At 38.1% G+C, this 20,900-nt stretch overlaps 1 protein-coding gene across 1 annotated transcript in view; it reads right to left on the bottom strand.

The window, feature by feature from the left end:
* ccdc187 (coiled-coil domain containing 187) overlaps nucleotides 1–19,295 on the bottom strand; it is a 32,704-nt gene extending 13,409 nt beyond the window's left edge. The window contains exons 1-5 of the mRNA XM_053644240.1: nucleotides 18,995–19,295; nucleotides 16,785–16,924; nucleotides 2,561–2,623; nucleotides 1,256–1,385; nucleotides 217–307 (exon numbers count right to left, since the gene is read on the bottom strand). Of these exons, the coding sequence (XP_053500215.1) occupies nucleotides 217–307; nucleotides 1,256–1,385; nucleotides 2,561–2,623; nucleotides 16,785–16,833 (333 nt within the window). The 5' untranslated portion in view covers nucleotides 16,834–16,924; nucleotides 18,995–19,295. The remainder of the gene's footprint in view (nucleotides 1–216; nucleotides 308–1,255; nucleotides 1,386–2,560; nucleotides 2,624–16,784; nucleotides 16,925–18,994) is intronic.
* Between the last annotated feature and the right edge of the window lie 1,605 nt (nucleotides 19,296–20,900).

The raw sequence follows: 20,900 nt of genomic DNA, 5'->3' as shown, positions 1-20,900 counted from the left end.
GAGGATTCTCTGTTCTGCAAAGAGAGTTACAGGTACAAAAAGTATAGATATTTGAAGGTGGATATTTGACAGGCCCTGGATTAGTCAGTGATTGGGAAATCGGGTATAAAAGCCTTGTGCAATGTGTGCAAGGTTTAAATGAAAAGCTGTGTGAAATCGGCCTGAGAAGTAAGAAACACATCGACAATAGACAGGCAAGTGTAGGATTTGCCATACCTCATCTTCTTCTTGCCTCCTCCTCTCTTCTTCAGCGGCGCGCTGGATCTCCTCTTGAATCCTGCGGGCGTACTCGGAGTCCTGCTCTTCCCTGAACAGCCAAAACAAAGATTTTCACACAAGTCAATAAGAGAGCTTTTCTCTCAAGAGATTTATATTTATTTGTTTGTGAACTGTGCTTAATAACCCTTGACTACACATTATACATCTTTAGCCAGTCCCTTTCAGATTTTAGAAATCTGAAAATTTTCTCAGGGGCATTATATAATATGTACGAGTGTGCAGAATGGGTGACGGCTCAGCACCACCGGTCACAGATCTTTGTGGCACTACATTTAAAGAAAGTGATGTCTAATGCACTGCTGAAGCATTTTGTGTTACTAACATTTTATGTTATCCATAGATGAATACTAGAGCAATGAACAACAGTAGAGTAAAGCAACAAGGATATTTAATATTTGGATGATTCCTATTATTTTTATTCCCATATTTTCCTTGAAGTATTAAAATGTCAAGGAACTTAGGAACCTAAAGACCCTAATTCACATAATCTAACACATCTAATCACATAATCTAACAGTAAAGAATGGGACTACATTTCCCCAATATACAACACTGAGATCTGACATACTATATATATATATATATATATATATATATATATATATATATATATATATAAGGTTAAAAAGGATTTATAAAAAGGTTCATCCAAACACATGGGAAGTTAATTTGCTCACAGTTCAACAACCTTTTTTTTTTATATTCCTCTGACCTTCAAGCACTCCCCAGAGATAAGCTGGTCCAAATTAAGTCATAGCAGTGAGGGTTAAAGGACATCTCAGAACACAAAGTGCCTGACTTTGACTGTTACAAGGACATTACATCCAGAACTTGAACACAAAAATATTAAGATGTTAAAATACTGTACGTTAAAATCTTCTATCCTCTTCTGAGCATCTCCTTATTACATGGGAGGTGAAGAAGCATGAAATGACTCGACTTTAGTTTACTGTGGAAATGACGTGTGTGTGCTCACAGCTGACGAGTGGCTTGATCATGAAGAACCTGTGCTCTTTGTTGCTCCTCATCTTGCAGCCTCTTGGCTACTCGGATGTCTTTCTGAACAAGCTGGTTTCTCTGTACATTGGAACTGTAATACTGTTCAACTGGAACACACAGAGGAGTCACTTTATTACCAAATACTACCAAACAACCAGAAAACTATGCAATTTTGCAACAGCATACTTTGATAAAGTAGTTCCTGCATAAACATGCTTTCTTGGTTTCTGCATGAATACTTCTTATATCTAATGCCTTTTATGTTCTCTCAGTTTGGTCTTGCCAATTTCCACCACTTTTTCAAAACTGTTATAAATAAAGCTATTACAAATATTTCATCATATTTTTTCAAACAATTAGTTTCTTAATTACTTGTGCTCATATTCATCAACTACAGTGGAGCTCAGCCAGTATAAACCAACAGAGAGCCCACATTTTTGCTTTTTCACAGCTCCCAACATATACTCCAACAATCAAGGACTCTAAATACACTGTGTATGCTGCCATCCCAAACTGTACATTATTGTACTAAATTATACCATACACACCTACAAATTTTTCTAAAAACACCATTACAGGAGGAGTTTTGGGAGCTGTCTCTAAGCAGAGGCTTGGGAAACACTGGCTTAAATCTACTGACCAGCACAAAACTCGTTATGTAGCCCTACAGAACCATGGAAACTGCCTAAACATTTGTTTTTAACAGACAGCTAACCCTGAAATGACACAGGAAGTGAAAGGGCTGAAATCCTAACAAAGTAGCACTGAGTCAAGTTTGCAAAGTCATGTTTAACTTCACTTACGTGACGTCAGCACATTTTACTTATCAAAACTGTTGTAGATCGTGTGAAGATAAAATTAGCCTACTCATATATCTAAAAATGTCAACATGTGAATGTTGTGATTGAAATCTTTTAATCTCCTATTTTTGCAACTTTCCATCTGCTGTACTCTTAAAAGGGCTTCAAGAACCTTCACAGTTTGTGAGACACATTTTGGCAATAATTATAAGCCTTACACACCAACCACCAATTTTTTCCTCCATAAGGCTAAAAATGGTGAAACATATTCAAAAGCCAGTGCAAACATTACACAATACTATAATAACAACTAAATAAGGTATGATGTCAGACCCTGGCTATAACATAGTGACAATGCTATTTGGAATTCGAGGGAGTTGTTATTGGACAGTCAAAGCTACCAGAAGAGAATGTGAAGTAAACAGGGAGTGTGTATGAGCACTCAGTGGATGTGTGAGGAGAGTGAGAGTCATAGTCCTTACTTTCCTGCTCCTGTAAGTTATGTGCCAGCGCTCCATCCTCCAGAACTGAGAAATACTGGGACACTGTAGGAACACAAACACACAACTCATTGCAACAGCATCCAAAAAAAAAAAAAAACCAAGGAGAAAAATCAACAGCACATGTTGTGAGAAATTACAACGTGAATAGTTGAGGTGAAACAGACAGCTCATCTCGCTAGCTCCCATCTGTTCCTCACACTTAGGTGTCATCTGGACTGTCCCTCAAACATACGCCTCCATGAGACACGATCATAATTTAACATGGACTTTTTCACCTCAAGATCTGACACTTTGGATTGTTTGAAAGCCATTAATATTGAAAAATAGTTAACAGTACCTTACATAAATGTTTGATCGGAAAAAGATATAGGTTATCCTTTAAATTTCACCTGGTAAAGGATATACTATAGTGTAGACTGTATTTGTTATTGAGTAATAAAAGCGGAAGTGTTTTGCACAGTCAAATCATATCTTATGACAGAGCATTCTGTGCTATCTACGAGTGTGATACACTTTCATATCGAGGATATTAGTGAAGTACTAAAAGTCAGCATTTGTATGTGTCTAGCTAGATGTGCCCTAGAGCACAACATCTCAGAAAACGCTTTTCTAAGATACTGTTGATAAAAAAAATAAAAATAATTTATTACAAACTGACTTGAAACAGCTAATTTCTTGTTACATTTTTGTAATAATTAAAAAAAAAAAATTAAAAACAATATTTATTTTTTCCATATAAATTTTTTTTCTCCTTTACATTTATAAATATACAAAATATGCAAGTAAGTAAGTAAGTAAAATTTATTTATATAGCACGTTTCACACAGCAAAGCTGACCAAAGTGCTGCACAGAGTAAGGAAAATAACATAGAAACAGAATTAGACCAAATAAAAACAGACAATAGAAAAAATTGATTAAAAATTTGTTTAAACAATTAAAAATTTGATCAAAAAGCCTGGCAGAAGAGATAAGTTTTAAGCCTATTTTTAAAAGTGGTAATAGAAGGTGCAATGCGGATGTCCAGTGGCAGTTGACTCCATAGACGGAGGGCAGCAACAGCAAAAGCTCTATCCCCCTTTGTTTTTAACCGGGAACGAGGGACATGCAAAAGAAACCTATCAGAAGATCTTAGACATCTGTTTGATGAATGTGGTTTAAGAAGATCCTCGAGATAGGAAGGAGCTTGATTATTAAGAGTTTTAAAAACAAACATCAGAATCTTAAACTGAATCCTAAAACGGACTGGGAGCCAGTGAAGCGATGCTAAAATTGGGGTGACACGATCAAACTTCTTATATGTAACATATAATACATAAATTTACTTAAATATTGCAATTAAGATCGATTCATTTTTTTCTCCATACAGGGTGTTTCAAAAGTCTCCATACGTAGGGGAAATGAACACTTTTTAGCAAAATGTTTTCCAAATTTTTTCATACCTTCTTTCTTACTTACTGAAATATTATATATGCATATTGGCCCCAGATCGCTTTAAGAATTCATTCTCATGGCTGGATCAGGAAGCTGTCATAAGGTTGCAATGAACTTTGGCAAGCACATCACACGCGACACTGCTGCCAAACTTATTAACAAATTCATAAAGAATAGAAGTGCTGTGGACCAACAGAGAAGTGGACGTCCACAAACATCCACTGACGAAGGCACAACCAACATGTTGCTGGCAAATATAGTACCCTACGTACGGAGACTTTTGAGACACCCTGTAGTGTACTGCTGGAAGTCCATTAGCAAACTTAACTTTCATGATACGCACTGTGTATTGTAAAAATGCATGAGAGTCACAATATGGTATTTCTGTCATATGCCCATTTCTGTCATATCGCCCATCCTTAGTGTGGTCTCCTGTGACCTATTTTGTTAGCGGTTATTTATATGGCAACTTCATTATATTGTCTTCTTCTTCATGTGCCTCATATAATAATGTAAAAGAATTGCCCAAAAAATGCTGTGTAGTTCTTGTTTTGTTCTGGAACAAAGCTGATTTTGCAGTGGAAAAAAATGGGGTCACACATTAAGTATTGACACCTTGGCAGTGGAAAACTATTAGGCTTCCAACACTTCTCGGCTACTTTAACACCTCTGTGCTTGAACTGGATTCTGGTCATTGTGTAAGTAAGTGGCTTTGGAGAAAAGTTGCTTTTAAGCCCAAAGAACAAATATAACAAATATACAAATAACAAATATATAAATAAAGTATACACACCAGACTACCTCATTAAAAACATGTAACTAGGAACAGATACAAGATCATTATTCTCTACACAGCAGTATGATGTTTATTACACAAGATACACTCAGACTTTAACAACGCTCAGCACGTGGGCTACTGATGTCTGTATTATTTTTTTTTTAAATGTAGTTATAAATTGCATGGTTCAGAAAGATGCTGATTTTCTTTTGGAAACAGAAAAAAAAAATGTGCAGTGGTTGCACAGCCTGTTGTTGTGAATGGTTGGCGCATTGGTTTTTTTCAGATGAAAATAAAAGCCCCTAAACCACATTATTTTCCAGATTTGGATTATAGAAAGATCAGAACCATTTTACTCATGTTAGCACCCATCACAAATGGCCCAAAACCCCCAATAGCATCATTTCACACAATAAAAACACAATAAAAATGTACGTCATTAGTATGTTGTTAATTGTTCAATAACGAACCTACATTTTTTAAAATATCAGTAAACATGGTATTTGTATAACTGAAAGGGTATCAGAATATACCATGACATACAGTATAATGATGCCATGATTTTTAAGCTTTATGCTTTTTTAAGATTTATGATATAATCTTTTAGCCAAACTGCCCACTACTGCTTCTACCCAGTGAGAACTGAGTTACCAAATTCAACCACTCATAAAACTCAACACTTTTTTTATTAAAAAAAAAAACAAAAAAAAAAAACACACTGCATAAAATTCCAATATCAAAATTCAAGGACTGCAAAGTTTAAACAGTGGAGGTTTTGAGCCTATTGGTGAGGAATTCGTCTCCCTCATGCTCTTAAGCACAACCGCAAATCAGACAACAGACGCTTTCCTACAACATGGAACAATTTCTCAAATTGGTGATCACCAAGGTCCAACAAATCTGAAAAACAGCAAAGGCAGACAAAGAGTGCCTTTTCAATGTCCAGGTGTCTCTTTCCCAAAATAAAACTGTCCTGATTTCATCAAAACACATTTGTGAAGCATTAGCTGCTGTAACAAAGCACAGCAGAGCAGCCAGGATAGCATCTCTGGTAAAGACAGACCAACTACCTAAAATATATACTTGTATCACACTTTAGTGATTTTATTTACAGGATTACAGGTTTTAGGCAGAACTCTAGAACTGAGGGTTTCTATTTGAGAGAAGTTTCCAGATTCGTTTAGATTAGAGTGAAGAACCCTCACACATTCAAAAGATCACCCAAAGAAAAACCTGAAACACGTTATATACGTTTACACTATCTTTCTGATGTTTTTAGTGATTCTTGGGCGAAATTTTTGGTTCGCGCTGTATTTTTTGTTGTTCCTGTTTGAAGTTAGTATTTGTGTGCAGAACTGATGTCACAGGGGGACATTGCTAATGCACTTACAATGGTGTTTATGAGGATAAAGAAGGAATAAATGCCTTTTTTTTTTTTTTTTTTCCAATTTTAGCTCCTAAAACAAAAGAGCTTCTTTTCTCACACACCGTTTTCAACCAATTTTCAGCATCGCTGAGTTATGGTAGAGACATGGCTAGCCAAGCCAAGTTGGCAATCTATGAGAAGACAAGTGCAAATGGTGTTGACGGTGGTATTACAGTAACATGAAACTTGAAGCTTTGGAAGCTGATCTATTTAAGAAGAATGTTGCAATAAAAAGCTAAGAAAGCTGGACAGACGAAAGTACTAAAGCACTGCTGCACCCACTATTGCCAGGTAATCGGATGACACCGTGAATAATGTAGAAAACCATTAAAAGGGAGAATAGATCAGCATGTTGATGAATTACAATTATTATGCTACACATCTGGCCAAGTTAATTTGAATTTAATCTGTTGGTGTGATGGTATGTGTGTCCTTGCTTGCTCATAATTAGTTATGTCTTCTGAGACAGGAAGCTGTCTATTCCTGATAACAGGCCACACCGCACACTCCTTTCACACATTACGCAGATATTTCTCCAAAAATCCAAAAGTAGGAATTCTACATTCATAACAGAAACTAATCACTCCGTTGGAATAATAATCACAACCAAGTAAAGATTCATATCCAGATTTTACACTCTGCTTGCTCTGTTGTGATGCAAGTTGTGAACTGACCTGCTGGACCTTTTGCAATCCTAATGCAACACAGACATGTTGCGTTGGACGAGAATTGGTCCGTAGGATGGTATCCTTACACGGATCTATTCTCGGATACAGACTCAAACAGCTGCTCTGCCATCCCGCAAATTAAACTCACCAACTTCCTACTCTGCCCTTCTAAAACCAGACATTTATAATAAACTCAGTGATTTAACACATGGTGCACACACACACACCCACCCTGCAATTGAGAGAGCCGCTAAAGCCTCAGTCTTAAATAAAACTGGGTGCTCCAGGGCTGGCAGTCTGTAATTGTACAGTGGCAATTTTTGGCATTTTGGATCTGTACTCTGGCAGGTTGGATTTATAAAGAAGCACGGCTTAGCAGGTCATAGTGCAGTAAGTAGAATCAACTAAGGATATTTAACTCATGCACACAAGAGCCAATCATGCAAATCGTGCATCTAACAGCTAATTGCATGAAGGCTATGGTTCTTATATGGTTTTTCACAAATTTGATGTACGTGAACTAAAATGGACATTCCAATTCTTTATCTAGAGATCATGAATTAAAGTGCTTTTATGTGTTACAAAAATCATGTAGCCTTCAAACTACATCTATCAACACTGCTCCCTATATGGCTTATCACGTGCTGGAGACAAAATCTGTTCTACTGTAACCTGTGACCTGTGCAGTTGGTCAGAAATCCTATCTTTAGCACAAAGGCCCCAGGGTCCAGACGTCTAATCCAGTGTCCCAGTGAGCCCCAATAATTTAATCCGTCTGTACGGTTAGCCTCTAACGGATATTAGTCTTGATTTCTACAAACCTGTCCAATAAGATAAATGCACTCTTGACTTTATCCCACCTGCTACACAAGGGAATACCCCATATACGCTTATACATAACCTCTGCCACCAAATGTCCATGCACACAGACACTCATGCACACAATATATATGTTTCCATATGTTCCCAGTCCTGTAGAAGATTGAAATTAGGCAGCTGAGGGAAGTGGAGGATTCTCTTTTAAGGTGATTTTAAGCTCAGGACTACAGTTTGCACTCAAAAGTCTCAACTGTTGAACAGTTAATAAGTTCAGTTCAATACAACAGACTAAGTTAAAACTATAATGAATTCAGAACTACTCAACTTCCTAGCACTTTTTTATTATATAGTATACAGTTCTAGAAGAGAAATTATTTTTAATTGCACTATCCAGGTTTCACACAGATGAGAATGGGTTCCATTTTGAGTCTGGCTCCTCTGAAAGCTTCTTCCTTATGTCATCTCGGGGAGTTTATCCTTGCCACAATCACCTCTGGCTTGTTTGTTGGTGATACATTTATAATTTAAACTTTATATCTGGAATTTATATATTTCTGTAAAACTGCTTTGTGACAATGTCCATAGTTAAAAGCACTATATAAATAAAACTGAAATGAATCGAATTAAACCTTGTTCATGCAAGCTTATTTATCATATACACAACAAAAAATAAAATACAATAAAATCATAAAGGTCAACTGTTTTTCATTTGGGGATGGAAGTGTGGCGAGAGGGAAATCTCATTTAAACATTTGTTTCAGCCAGTTATATTAAAAAAAGATTTTTTCCCTCACTATATTGAATAATAAATTGTTTTATGTGCCCGTCATTAGCCAACAAAACAGAGAACAGAAGCACCTATATATTTACCACAATTAAACCAAGATCATCCATCCGTCCATTTTCCATACTGCTTATCCTACACAGGGTTGCAGGGAGCCTGGAGCCTATCCCAGGGAACTCAGGGCACAAGGGGAGGGGAACTTTGGGCTGGGGGAGGAAACCGGAGTACTCTGAGGAAATCCCCGAAGCACAGGAAGACAATGCAAACTCCGTGCACACAGAGGAGAAGGGATTCGATCCTCCAACCCTGGAGGTGCGAGGGTGCTAACCACTAAGCCTAACTTACTCTAACCACTGACTATTTGCATATTCAAACATTACATTGGTTCTTTTATTATATGATGAAATAACACTTGTCGCATATTCAAAGCAAGATTTTTCAACATGACATTCATCTATCTTCTGGTATTTCTTTAAAATCGGCAAGCTACCACAAGAACAGTTATCACACTTTCCTCACATTCCATGGGTTTTGTCTGAACCTCATCTCTCAATCAGCCTTGGTGAACATCATCAGTCTCATCAGATGATGTCGGCAAATGTGGCATTTGCACTCACGTTTGTTAACATATCTCTCAGCGGAGACAATAATTTAATCTCCATATGCTGTCATTTAACCTCTGCAGGATAATGCAGAAAAATCTTTAGAAACTTGTGTAGATTTATATGGATGTGACATCAAACTGAAACTTTTGTGGTAGACAGATACATATTTTATACAATCTCTGTGAATTTTAAAGACCGTCATAGAAGTCCTCATGTTATATACTTGAATATACACAAAAAGTAAAGATTTAAAAGCGTTTCATGTTGAAGTGAAATAGAAAAGAAAGTCATGTGCAAACACTTTAAAAGCAGTTCCTGTGCGCACGCATTTCATGTGGAATTGTGTGTAAACGTTTTAAAACATGACTGTGTCAGATAAACGCACCTGCTCTTTACATTTAAATTACATTTATTCACTTAGCAGACGCTTTTATCCAAAGCGACTTACAAATGAGAAAGATACAAGCAAAGCGATATCAAGCAGAGAGCAATACAAGAAGTGCTACCATACGAGATCTATTAATTGAATTCCAGAAGAAGCAAAGTGCAGAGTAGAGGTGTAAGTGCAATTTTTTTTTTTTTTATTATGAGTTTGTTAGGTGTTCATAGAAGAGGTGGGTCTTTAGTTGTTTTTTGAAGATGGTGAGAGATTCCGCGGTCCGGATTGAGATTGGAAGTGCATTCCACCACTGAGGAACAGTTAGTGTGAAGGTTTTGGAAAGGGACCTTGTGCCACGCTGAGTTGGAACTGCTAAACGTCGGTCGTTAATCGATCGCAGATTGCGAGAGGGAACGTAGGCCTTCAGGAGAGAGTTGAGGTAGGAGGGTGCTGTTCCTGACAAGGTCTTGTAGGTGAGCATCAAGGCCTTGAACTTGATGCGGGCAGCTACAGGAAGCCAGTGGAGGGAGATGAAGAGGGGTGTGACATGGGTTCTCTTGGACTGGTTGAAGACGAGGCGCGCTGCAGCATTCTGAATCATCTCAAGGGGTTTGATGGAGCTGGCTGGGAGGCCTGAAAGCAGTGAGTTGCAGTAGTCCAGTTTAGAGATAACAAGAGCCTGGACTAGAATCTGTGTAGCCTGTTTGGTGATGTAGGGTCGGGTGATGCTCTTATTTGGGTGATGCTCTTATTTGTTCATGCTTTTTGTTGATGGCACCTTGAACCAATTCATCGGTCTCCAACGCTGCTTGCGTTCTGTTTTTGTCTAGACATTTGTCTATAAAAGATAGGACACAATCCTCCAGCTAGTGTTTCCTTAAAAATGATAAAGTCACCAGCAGCTAGACAAAACCTAGTTGTGATTAGACAGGCATCAGGGTCAGCGATAGCTTCACACTTTCTCCACAGCTCCCACGGCTACAGCAGGGTTTATCTGGTAAAACATGTAAAATGACACATAGATGTCTCAACTAGACACAACTGAATACAGTCAGCTCTGTTTGGACTATACTATGCATAATATTGTGTCAGTTCACCTTGAGCAGCCAAAACAGCTCTGACCTGTTGAGGAACAGACTCTAGATGACCTCTGAAGGTGTGCTGTGCTATCTGGCACCAAGATGTTAGGAGCAGATCCTTTAAGACCTGTAAGTGATGAGGTGGAGCCTCTATGGAACAGACTTGATTGTCCAGCACAGCCCGCAGATGCTCGATCAGATTGAGATCTGGGGATTTTGGAGGCCAAGTCAACCCCTTGAACTCGGTCATGTTCCTAAAACCATTCCTGAATAATTTTTGAAGTATGGCAGGGTGCATTATCCTGCTGAAAGAGACCACTGACATTAGGGAATACTGCTGACATGAAGGGGTGTACTTTAGTCTGCAACAATGTTTAGGTAGGTGGTACGTGTCAAAGTAACATACACATGAATGCCAAGACCCAAGGTTTCCAAGGAGAACATTGCCCAGAGCATCACACTGCCTCGGTCAGCTTATCTTCATACCATAGTGCAATCTGGTGCCATCTCTTCCCCAGGCAAGTGACGCACACACAACCAGAGTCATCAGATTCATCAGACGTGATTCATCAGACCAGGGCACCTTCTTCCATTGCTCCAGGGTCCAGTTCTGATGCTCTTGTGCCCATTGTAGGTGCTTTTGGTGGTGGACAGGGGTCAGCATGGCCACTCTGACCAGTCTGCAGCTACACAGCCCCATACGCAGCAATCTGAGATGCACTGTGTGTTCTGACACTTTTCTATCATAGCCAGAATGAACTTTTTCAGCAATCTGTGCTACAATAGCTCTTCTGTGAGATCGGATCAGACAGGCTAGCCTTTGCTCCTCACGAACCTGTCACTGGTTCACTGGTTGTCCTTCCTGGACCACTTTTGATAGGTACTAACCACTGCATACCGGGAACACCTCACAAGACCTGCCATTTTGGAGATGTCGTCTAGCCATCACAATGCGGCCCTTGTCCAAATCACTAAGATCCTTACACGTGCCCCTTTGTCCTGCTTCCCACACATCAACCTCAAGAACTGTCTGTTCACTTGCTGCCTAATATATCCCACCCCATGACAGGTGTGCCACTGTAACAAGATCAGTGCTCTTCACTTCAGGTGTCAGTAGTTTAATGTTATAATTGATCGGTGAAGATGCATATAAATATAATAGAAGGGGTTAATGTCTAAGCAAAGCTCACAGAAAATTATAGAGGAGCTGACATGCATATGAAGACCTCCCAAATTTCATCAGCATATCATGTGTGTTTAAGCTGAACATGCTTAAAATTGGTCGATATATTACTCTGTAGTGTAAAGCACTACGGAGTGTTCCTCTTTTCCGAATCCTCCTATCAGCAGAGCGCACACAAACCAAGGACTCAGTCTGGCTGTTGGTAGAACTATTATTTTTATTATGTATATTAACTCGTTTGAATGGATTCTAGACAAAAATTTCCAGAATCTGCAATAAGAATAAGAGATGTAGAAACTGTGACTAAACTGAGCAAAATACAGAACAATGCACAACACACAGTTATACGCTGTCATGTCTTTGTATGCAATAAGAGAACATCTTAGCCAAATACTTTCTGACTTTTTGTTGCGAGCTTCATCACCAGAGATAATATCAGGACAGGGCTATTGATCAGTAAAGTTGCCTCTTCCAGGGATTCGAGTACTCACTTATTTTCTATAGTTTGTATTAACGCACATAATTAGCTCGTCACACTTTTGAGTTAAATGCTGGCCCCGCGACAGAGCCGAAAATAGTTCTGCTTAACTTTCCTTAACTTTTTCAGTTCATTCTCAATGGTAGTTGTTATCACTACGGATGCAATACTTCGGGACCCATCTGAAGAGGCAGGAAGGATTAAAGACAATCCTAAAAGTCAACACCTCAAAGAAAAGATGTGGTCAGGAACACCCACTCCGTTCAATCCACCTGCAAGTAGTGTTCCTGAAGACGTACCTGAGACACAGGCAGCAGTTGAGAAGACACCAAAAAAACAAATTGGATCCTGTTTAGCTTGTGGTCAGCCAAAGTCTTGTTACCTGGGTGATGGCTCCTCTGTACATTTCTTTTATCAGGCTGGTGATGTTAAATACTTCTACTGCTCCAGGAAAGTCTTTGAGGCATACTCTGCAGAGGGCCTTCTGGTTGTCTGTGCAGGTTCTGCCACCAGCCACTAAAACAAGGACCCAATAGCCCTCATAACCATACTGGATTCCCTGGAGTGGCAGGCAAATACATTTACTGTCCTTCTAAAGTGCTCTCCCTGTATCAGGCACAGGGAATGAATGCAGAGACATGGGCAGAGTTTCAGCAGTCCCCATTCTATGAGGCTGAGAGGCAGAGGTGGATTGTTGAAAAGAGAAAATAACTTTGTTGTGAAACACAGTATTTAAGGTCTGTGCATGGCACGTCTGATTCCAAGCCAAGCACAAGGTTGGATTTTGGTAAATAGTTACAAATCCTGAGTAATACTGTTGTCCATGAATCTCATTCTATTTGTTCTGCGCTCTCTCCCTCTCTCTCTCTACCATTGTGGAATCGTGTATAGAGATCTTTGTATTTAAAAAAATATATGTCCTGTGTATTTGTAAATGTTTTATCTAGCTTGTATTTGTACAAGTTTTAAAACTCTTAGTCCTTATTTGCAATACATTTTCAATAACTTACTATAACACAGTCTGCATATATTATTTAGATAGTTATTTTAATTTTGACAAACTGTTAATTTCACAATCTCCTTTAACAGTTAATTTTACACATTGAAAGTGTATCAAAATAGTAAACGTTGACAATGCCTAAAACATGGCATATACTAAAACATGATCAAAACATCAAAATCGTGTGGTGTTTTCATTTTAAATACAAATATATAAATATTTGAAATAGTAATTACTAATGACAATGTCCCCATCAATAATGGTTTATTAATGATCATTTTTACATTTTGCTCACCTTACACAAAGAAAACTCTTAAGAAATTACTTTTATTTTTGTACATCATATTGTTTTAATATGTTTATCATATTTTTATGGATTCGACATTAAAAACAAGTACTTTTTAGCCAAGGTGGGATTCGAACCGATGTTTTTATGTTAGGTTCGTTCGACCCGCCTTCCGGATTTTCCTCGCTTTCTACTGGCTAGTCAGGGCTCGCACATAAGTCTTGCTCTCGGATTAGCTCAGATCTGTTCAGCCTGCAGGATCAGATCAGTTTCTGAACAGTTACTGCAGGTATAAGCAGTGCACAGTGTAGATTGTCAGAAACAGAGGGTGTGGCTCGCTAGTGAGCCAACTAGTTTTTCCAGGAGTCCAGACTCACATTACACTGAGATGAGTCAAGCCTTTTGTACATTCCAGCAGTGAGGACGCAGAAATATACACACTAAAACAAGCCACAAACACCTGTATGTAAGTCACTTTGGATGAAAGCATCTGCTAAATAAATGAATGCAAAAGTGAGAGACTTCTATAAAGACTTTAAACACACACAGAACAACGAACCAGTTGGTGCTGTTTGGTAAGACGACTATAAGCTATTAAAACATACAGCAACAACCCTAGTTGGACATGATCAAGTGATTAATTCCACCATCTGCTACAAGGTTATTTAATTTCCATCCACATTGAGCCACACTTGTTTTTTCTCCCTCGGAAAGATAACCATAGATAACTATAGTTGTACCGGGTGTCCCAAAAGTCTCTACATTTAGGGGAAATGAACACTTTATTTGCAAAAGGTCTTCCAAAATGTTTCAGATTTAGTTTATATTATATATTTTTTTTTCTGATAGCCTTTAAGAACGCCTTTGACAAAAGAAGTACGTATTGAGATCATTCTTGTGGCTGGATCAGGAAGTTGTCGCAAGGTCACGCTGGACTTTAACAGGAAACAAGGACATCACACACACACACACACACACACACACACACACACACACACACACACACACGACACTGTCGCCAAACTTATAAACCCAATCAAAAAGACGGTAAGTGTTGAAGAACGGCCGAGAAGCGGACAGCCACGAAAATTCATTGATGAAGGTACAACCGACGTGGTGCTGGCAAACATAGTCCCCTATGTAAGGAGACTTTTGAGACATCATGTTCAATGCTATAACTATATTGCATTGTAGTTTTATATGTAATATAATATCTAATATGTATAGTTAACATGTTTCCATAAAGCAGCTTTGTGAAAATGTTCATTTTTAAAAGCACTATTCAAATAAACTTGAATTGAATAGTGCTGCTCGAATTGATCCCTCTGTGATTTTAGGCAGGTACTTCCTGCTACAGCTATAAAGTCACTTTATATTCAATAATGATAATATTCATATATTGTTCTCAGCTCCTCAGTCATCTAAAGTCAGATGCTGCCAAATAAATAATCATAAAACATTCAGAGATATTCAATATATTCAAACCACCAATGTATACATTTACATTTATTCATTTAGCAGATGCTTTTATCCAAAGCGACTTACAAATGAGGATACAGAATAAGATATGACCATGTCTGATTACAAAATGTGTTGAAACTCGCTTGTGCTGCATTAAATTAATTCCGTCTGGGCATGAGAGTTTCTCTCAAAATGTTATTACAAATGCCACGTAGTGAAACTAACTCTGTCTGGACGAGGCTAATACTAGAATTTGTTTAAACTTTAAATTTGCATGGTTAGCTTTCACAGTCCTTTCTGGCTTCGCAGAGTTTCAGGTAAAGTTACTCTCAACATCAAAATAAGATTTCAAACACTATCCCCTGCATTTGTAATGGACAATATTTTCACCATGTCTCCCTGTGTTGAGAATAAATCGCAAAACCCGTTTGGAGTAAACATACTTATAAAAGTGCAAGGGCAACTGTATTTCTGTTAAACTGTTGTTTCATCGATCCTAAGACAGTTAGCATTAGAGTCGAACAGCTGTATTTTTAAAGATGCATAACATTAATGGACAGAAATAAACACCACCATTAGACTTCCTTTATACATCAATTTGGAGTAAAAAGATTTCCTGTTCTTTTCTCAACATTCAAGGAGAACGTGTCAAATTGTTTTTCGGTAATCACATTTAAGATGCAGATTTGAACTTGTTTCTCCCACACCCTAAAAAAGAGATGACAGCTCAATATTGTTTTTTCCTGAAACCGTGACAAAAGTTCCAAAAGGCTGATTGATTAGAAAGAGAAAACACACAGAAGGGTGAAAGTGAAGGCGCTTCTGTTTGAAACTAAATCTGTTTCCCCACAGACTTCTTCACCGCCTCCACCCAGCTTTAGCTTGGTTAGCCCTAGCAGGAGGATATAAATATATTTGTCTGGCTATAGGAGTCTGAGCGGATAGAGGATAAGGATGAGTGATAGGGGAGAGGTCAGAAGTCAGACGGAAGAAAGCTGCTTTTCCTCTGAGGCCTAAAATCCCCGTCATGTCATTCTATATCAGGACAGCTGCCAGACCAAGACTAACAACAAGTGATAAGCCAACAGTGGAAAATACAGTGAGATAACTGAAGAATGGGGAACATGGAGAGAGAGGCCTAGATGAGAAAATGAGAATGCCATACATCAGGAAATCATGTAAATAGGACAGGAATGACAAATAAATAATGAGCAAGCTCTTATATGGGAGTACTTGTAGTCCAAAACATATGTACTGTAAAGGGAGATGAAAAACAGTCACAGAAGACAAAGTTAGGGAAGTACGTATAAATCAGTGTGGACGTAAAATTTATAGCACTGCGCAGTGATGCAGTGTGGCCTAATTGGGGGCTTCAATTCCCAGTCACTGCTTGTTTAACCGTAAAAATTCAAGCCCCACACAATAAGTGCATTGTCTGTAGAAGGGGAGCAGAAGGGGAAAATCATCCCACAATTTTTCCAAGAGAAACTTTTAGGTTTAACATTATTTACTCCATGCACTGGCTGACAAGCAGAGAAAAACATACAACACTTTAACTCCATGTTTAAACACTTCAAGAGCAGATTGCTCTCTGATGAATACCCTGGACTTGGACTTAAAGCAAGTCAAGATGAATGCACATGGAATGTCCATCAGATTCCTCACTCTTATCAGTTCTGTTCATGTCACGCTGCTTTACTGTTATGACTGCTGAGTGAGCTATCTAGAAAGTAAATCACCCTGTGCAGTAGAAAAGAAACTTGCTCAATGAGCCTTATCTGTGACAGAAAGGGGGTCATAAAAATAGACATGGGATTAATCTTACCCTCCTGAACCCGCGGCAGGTTAGACTGATCCACCTCCAGCTCCGCCATGATTCCTCATGGCCACAGAGTCACGGCCTGCTCGAAGCCTAGATGTCCGAAGGAGAAGGGTACTCACTGCAAAGTGCTCCACAGGGACAAACTATGAAGAAGACATATAGCATGGACAATTTACAAAAAAATAATAAAAACAAACAACAAAAAAAACCCCAGACATACAGATTACACCCATATATTTCCAAGTGCAAAAATTTGCTTCCACTATGGTTTGTGGGTGGAAAAAAAAAAGGAATATAGACCTCTATTTTTACAAGTTATCTACAAAAAAAGAAGGAAATGTGGGTGTATCCTACAACAACCCAAAACATAATCCAAAGCAACGGGGGGGGGGGGATTTAAAAAGAACCAAAATAGAAATGTAAAGTTTTGTCTCAACCAGATCTAAAGACCAAGAAAAACAAACTTCTTTCCAACATTTGAAACTATTTTTCTCTTAAAAGTACAAATAAGACAATTTGCTGCAGTTATAACAAGCTTGGAAAGAAATCTGAATTAGAACGATACTATAAAAGTCCAATAGCTGAGAGGATCCAGAAGATGTCCAGAAGATATAAGAATTTGGACATCAGGTTATTAGAGAATATTTATAGCACATTCAATGCTAAGAACTGAAATATCATTTAGTTTTTTTTTCACTATTACTAACATGCAAATTTTGACCATTTCCCCCCTCCACACAATAAATGCATATTTGCTATAAATGACATTTCTTTGGTCTTTCTTCATTAATTTTTGCACCCAACTCTGTGTGTATATATATTTTATTATTAAGCAGCACAAAGTATAAAATCATGCAGATACAAGTCAAGAACTTCGGTTACTGTTCACATCAAACATCACAAGGAAGAAAATGTGTGATGTCTGTGATGTTGATTGGCATAGCTGTTAGTGCCAGATGGGCTGGTTTGAGTATCTCATAAGCTGCTGATCTCCTGGGACTTTTACACACAACATTCTCTAGATTTTACACAGAATGTTTGAGAAAATAACACACACCAAACAAAAAAAACACTGAGTGAGTGACAGTTCTGTGGGTGGAAACCCCTTGTCGATGAAAGAGGTCAGAGGAAAATGGCCAAATTGTTTTGAGCTGTCCAGAAGGATATAGTAACTCATAATCACTCTGAGACCCATGATAGTCTCAGGCTCCTGTTCTTCTGCTGTCGTCGCCCATCCACCTCAAGGTTTGATCTGTTGTGTGTTCTGCCCAGCAAAGTTTTATTCGAGATTCTACCACACGTTATCCGAGTTACTACAGACTTCCTATCAGATCAGGCCAGTCTGATCATTCTCCTCTGATCTCTCTCATCAACCAGGGGTTTCAGACTGCAGACCCTCTGCTCACATGATGTTTTTTTGTTTTTCACCCCATTCTGTGTAAACTCTAGAGACTGTTGTGTGTGTGAAAATCCCAGGGGATCAGCAGTTTCTGAAACACTCACACAAGCCCATCTGGAGCCAATAACCAAGCCATGGTTAAAGTCAGAGATCACATTTTTACCCCATTCTGATGTTTGATGCGAATATTAGCTGAAGCTCTTGACCTGTATCTGAGTGATTTTGTGCATTGTGCTGCTGCCACGTGATTGGCTGATTGGATCATTGCATAAATGAGCAAGTGTTCCTATTAAAGTGGACAGAGAGTGTATATGCAAATTTTCTCCACACCTTTAATGTCGTTTTTAATAGAACTTAAATAGACACTACACTAGTCTAGTGTGTGTGTGTGTGTGTGTGTGTGGACGCAGGGAGTTTCCAGCGTGGATATTAAAGAACATTCACAGATTCATAAATTGACAAGCTCTGTGGGAATGACATGGAAAGTTATCACCAAATGTATGCTTTGACAGCAAAAAAAAAAAAAAAGGGGGGGGGGGTGATAGAAACTCATTATGAGGAAATATCAGACAAATATAAACACAATAACAATGACAAGTACAAAGCTGAAGCCTGTGTGTGGGCAAAACCCGCTGTTTCATATAAACACACGAAAGGTGAATTCCACATTCCCTACAAAATGCCTCTCTTATTTCCTCCATCAGCTTATAATGTGGTTCTTTTTCATGTTTTTATTATTTGACTCGACGGGACTTTCTAAACCACATCACATACTGAAATTGCGTGTAAACAGAAAGGTGATAAAACGCCTTACCTGGAGCAACTTTTGTGTATAAAGCGTCGAGCTGCTGAGAGAGCAGTCCTAATTGTTGAATATCGGAACTTATAGTTGTTGAATAAGCTACACCAGCTGAACAGTCTAACTCCACATTCCAGTGTTTTTGAGTTTAATCATAAGTGTAAATGCGACACAGAGACTTCAAAGTGAGTCACAACTCCTCTGGTGTTGATGGAGATTCTTCCCTGTTTGAGGCACTGAGTGAAGCCTAGCTGCCTGAGGGATGGAAAGCGAGCTGGGACAAACTTCAGCCGTATCACTGCTACAGGCGCCATGCAACACACACACACACACACACACACAAACGTATTGCAATAAGTTAGTATTCAAACAATGCATGCAATGTTTTTTTTTGTTTCCATTGTTTTTTGTTTCCTGGACCGTTTGTTGTAGTTTATTTTCTCTGGAATATTCTGGAAACCTTTGCATTTGGTTGATAAAAGATGGGGGGCAATTGTTTCTTGTTCCCCTGAACATTCTGGGAAAGCTTTGTTTTTGATTCACAGAATGTTCTGGAAACGTTTGTTTTGGGTTCATAAAACGTTCTCGGAGCAAATATATATATATATATATATTTTACTTCCCATTTGGTTTTTACAGGAAATACTGTATAATGATTATTCTATGTTGTGCATTACGGTTCAGAGAACGTTCCCCTAAGGTTCCCATACATTTAAATTAACCTTAAAGTAATGGTTTGGCAAATGTTCCCTTAAAAGTTTGGTTCACCTTTAAATAATTTGAACCTTTCAGGAAGCTTGCAGAAACCCGCAATGGTTTGGAAAACGTTCCCCTAACGTATCCTTATGCAGACCTTTTACTATACTGATATAGTAAATAACAACAATAATAATAGAATATGTATACATTTTGTGTTTGACAGATCACTACACATCTATCAGTCACAAGTTACCAGCATAACACACATTCACTGACCTGAGAATTAAACATTTTTATTTCAAAAATTTAATGTGAACAAAGAAAAAACACACAATTACATAAAAAAAAAACTCCATACAGTTAAGATTAATATATGTGTATGTAATACATTTTCAGGAAAATTTGGAAGATAAGCTTAAACCTGTGCCTACTAGGTACTACTCAATTCTGCCACTAGATGGCAAAATAGCTGCATTTTTAAATAAATAACTACAGCCTATTTATAACTATATTTACATTACAGCGCCAGTGATAACGTAACAGAGATGCAGCGGAACGAGTTGTGCATTTGTTGCAAAGTACGTATCAAGGACAATGATTTTAAGCAAACAAAACAAAAACCCGAAACAGGAGCAATCATAGACCTAATTTCACCCGGAAATGACGCAGTCATATCTTATCCAATGAAAAACGAACTCTTCAGACACTTTCATTAGTCCTCTCCAATTATTTTGGTGGCATAAACAATCACAGAGTAGATAATACAAGAGTTATTATATAACACGTTATGGGGGGAAATTCTAACTTTTACTATGATACATATGAACTTGTAAATACTCAAACCTACACTGAATGTATCTACACGTGAATGTGATTAGTGTGTTCAGCATATAAGCTAAACTAAGGCTATTTCTACATTACTTAATGCATTTATATGAACAAAAATTAGATATCTGAAGAATCTCACTGAATGGTTTCACAGTGGAAGGCAAGTGTTACTGAATTAATAGCAGAGGTGAGAAGTAACAAAGTGCTGTATTGTGCTGTATGGTTTTTATTTTTACATTTCAAAAGAGAGATCTCTACTTCCTCCTCATTACAGTTTTATACATGATATAACTACAGTGCTCTATAATCATATATTTAAAGTCATACAGGCACCTGTTAGCATCAGACAGTTTAAATTCTTACCAAATCTAAACTTTAATAGGTCTGACAGTAA

This window comes from Ictalurus furcatus, chromosome 15 (genome assembly GCF_023375685.1).
Source record: "Ictalurus furcatus strain D&B chromosome 15, Billie_1.0, whole genome shotgun sequence".
NCBI classification, from domain to species: Eukaryota; Metazoa; Chordata; class Actinopteri; order Siluriformes; family Ictaluridae; genus Ictalurus; species Ictalurus furcatus.
The sequence above is the reverse complement of the archived record's forward strand: the minus strand, read 5'-3'. Positions and strand labels throughout refer to the sequence as shown.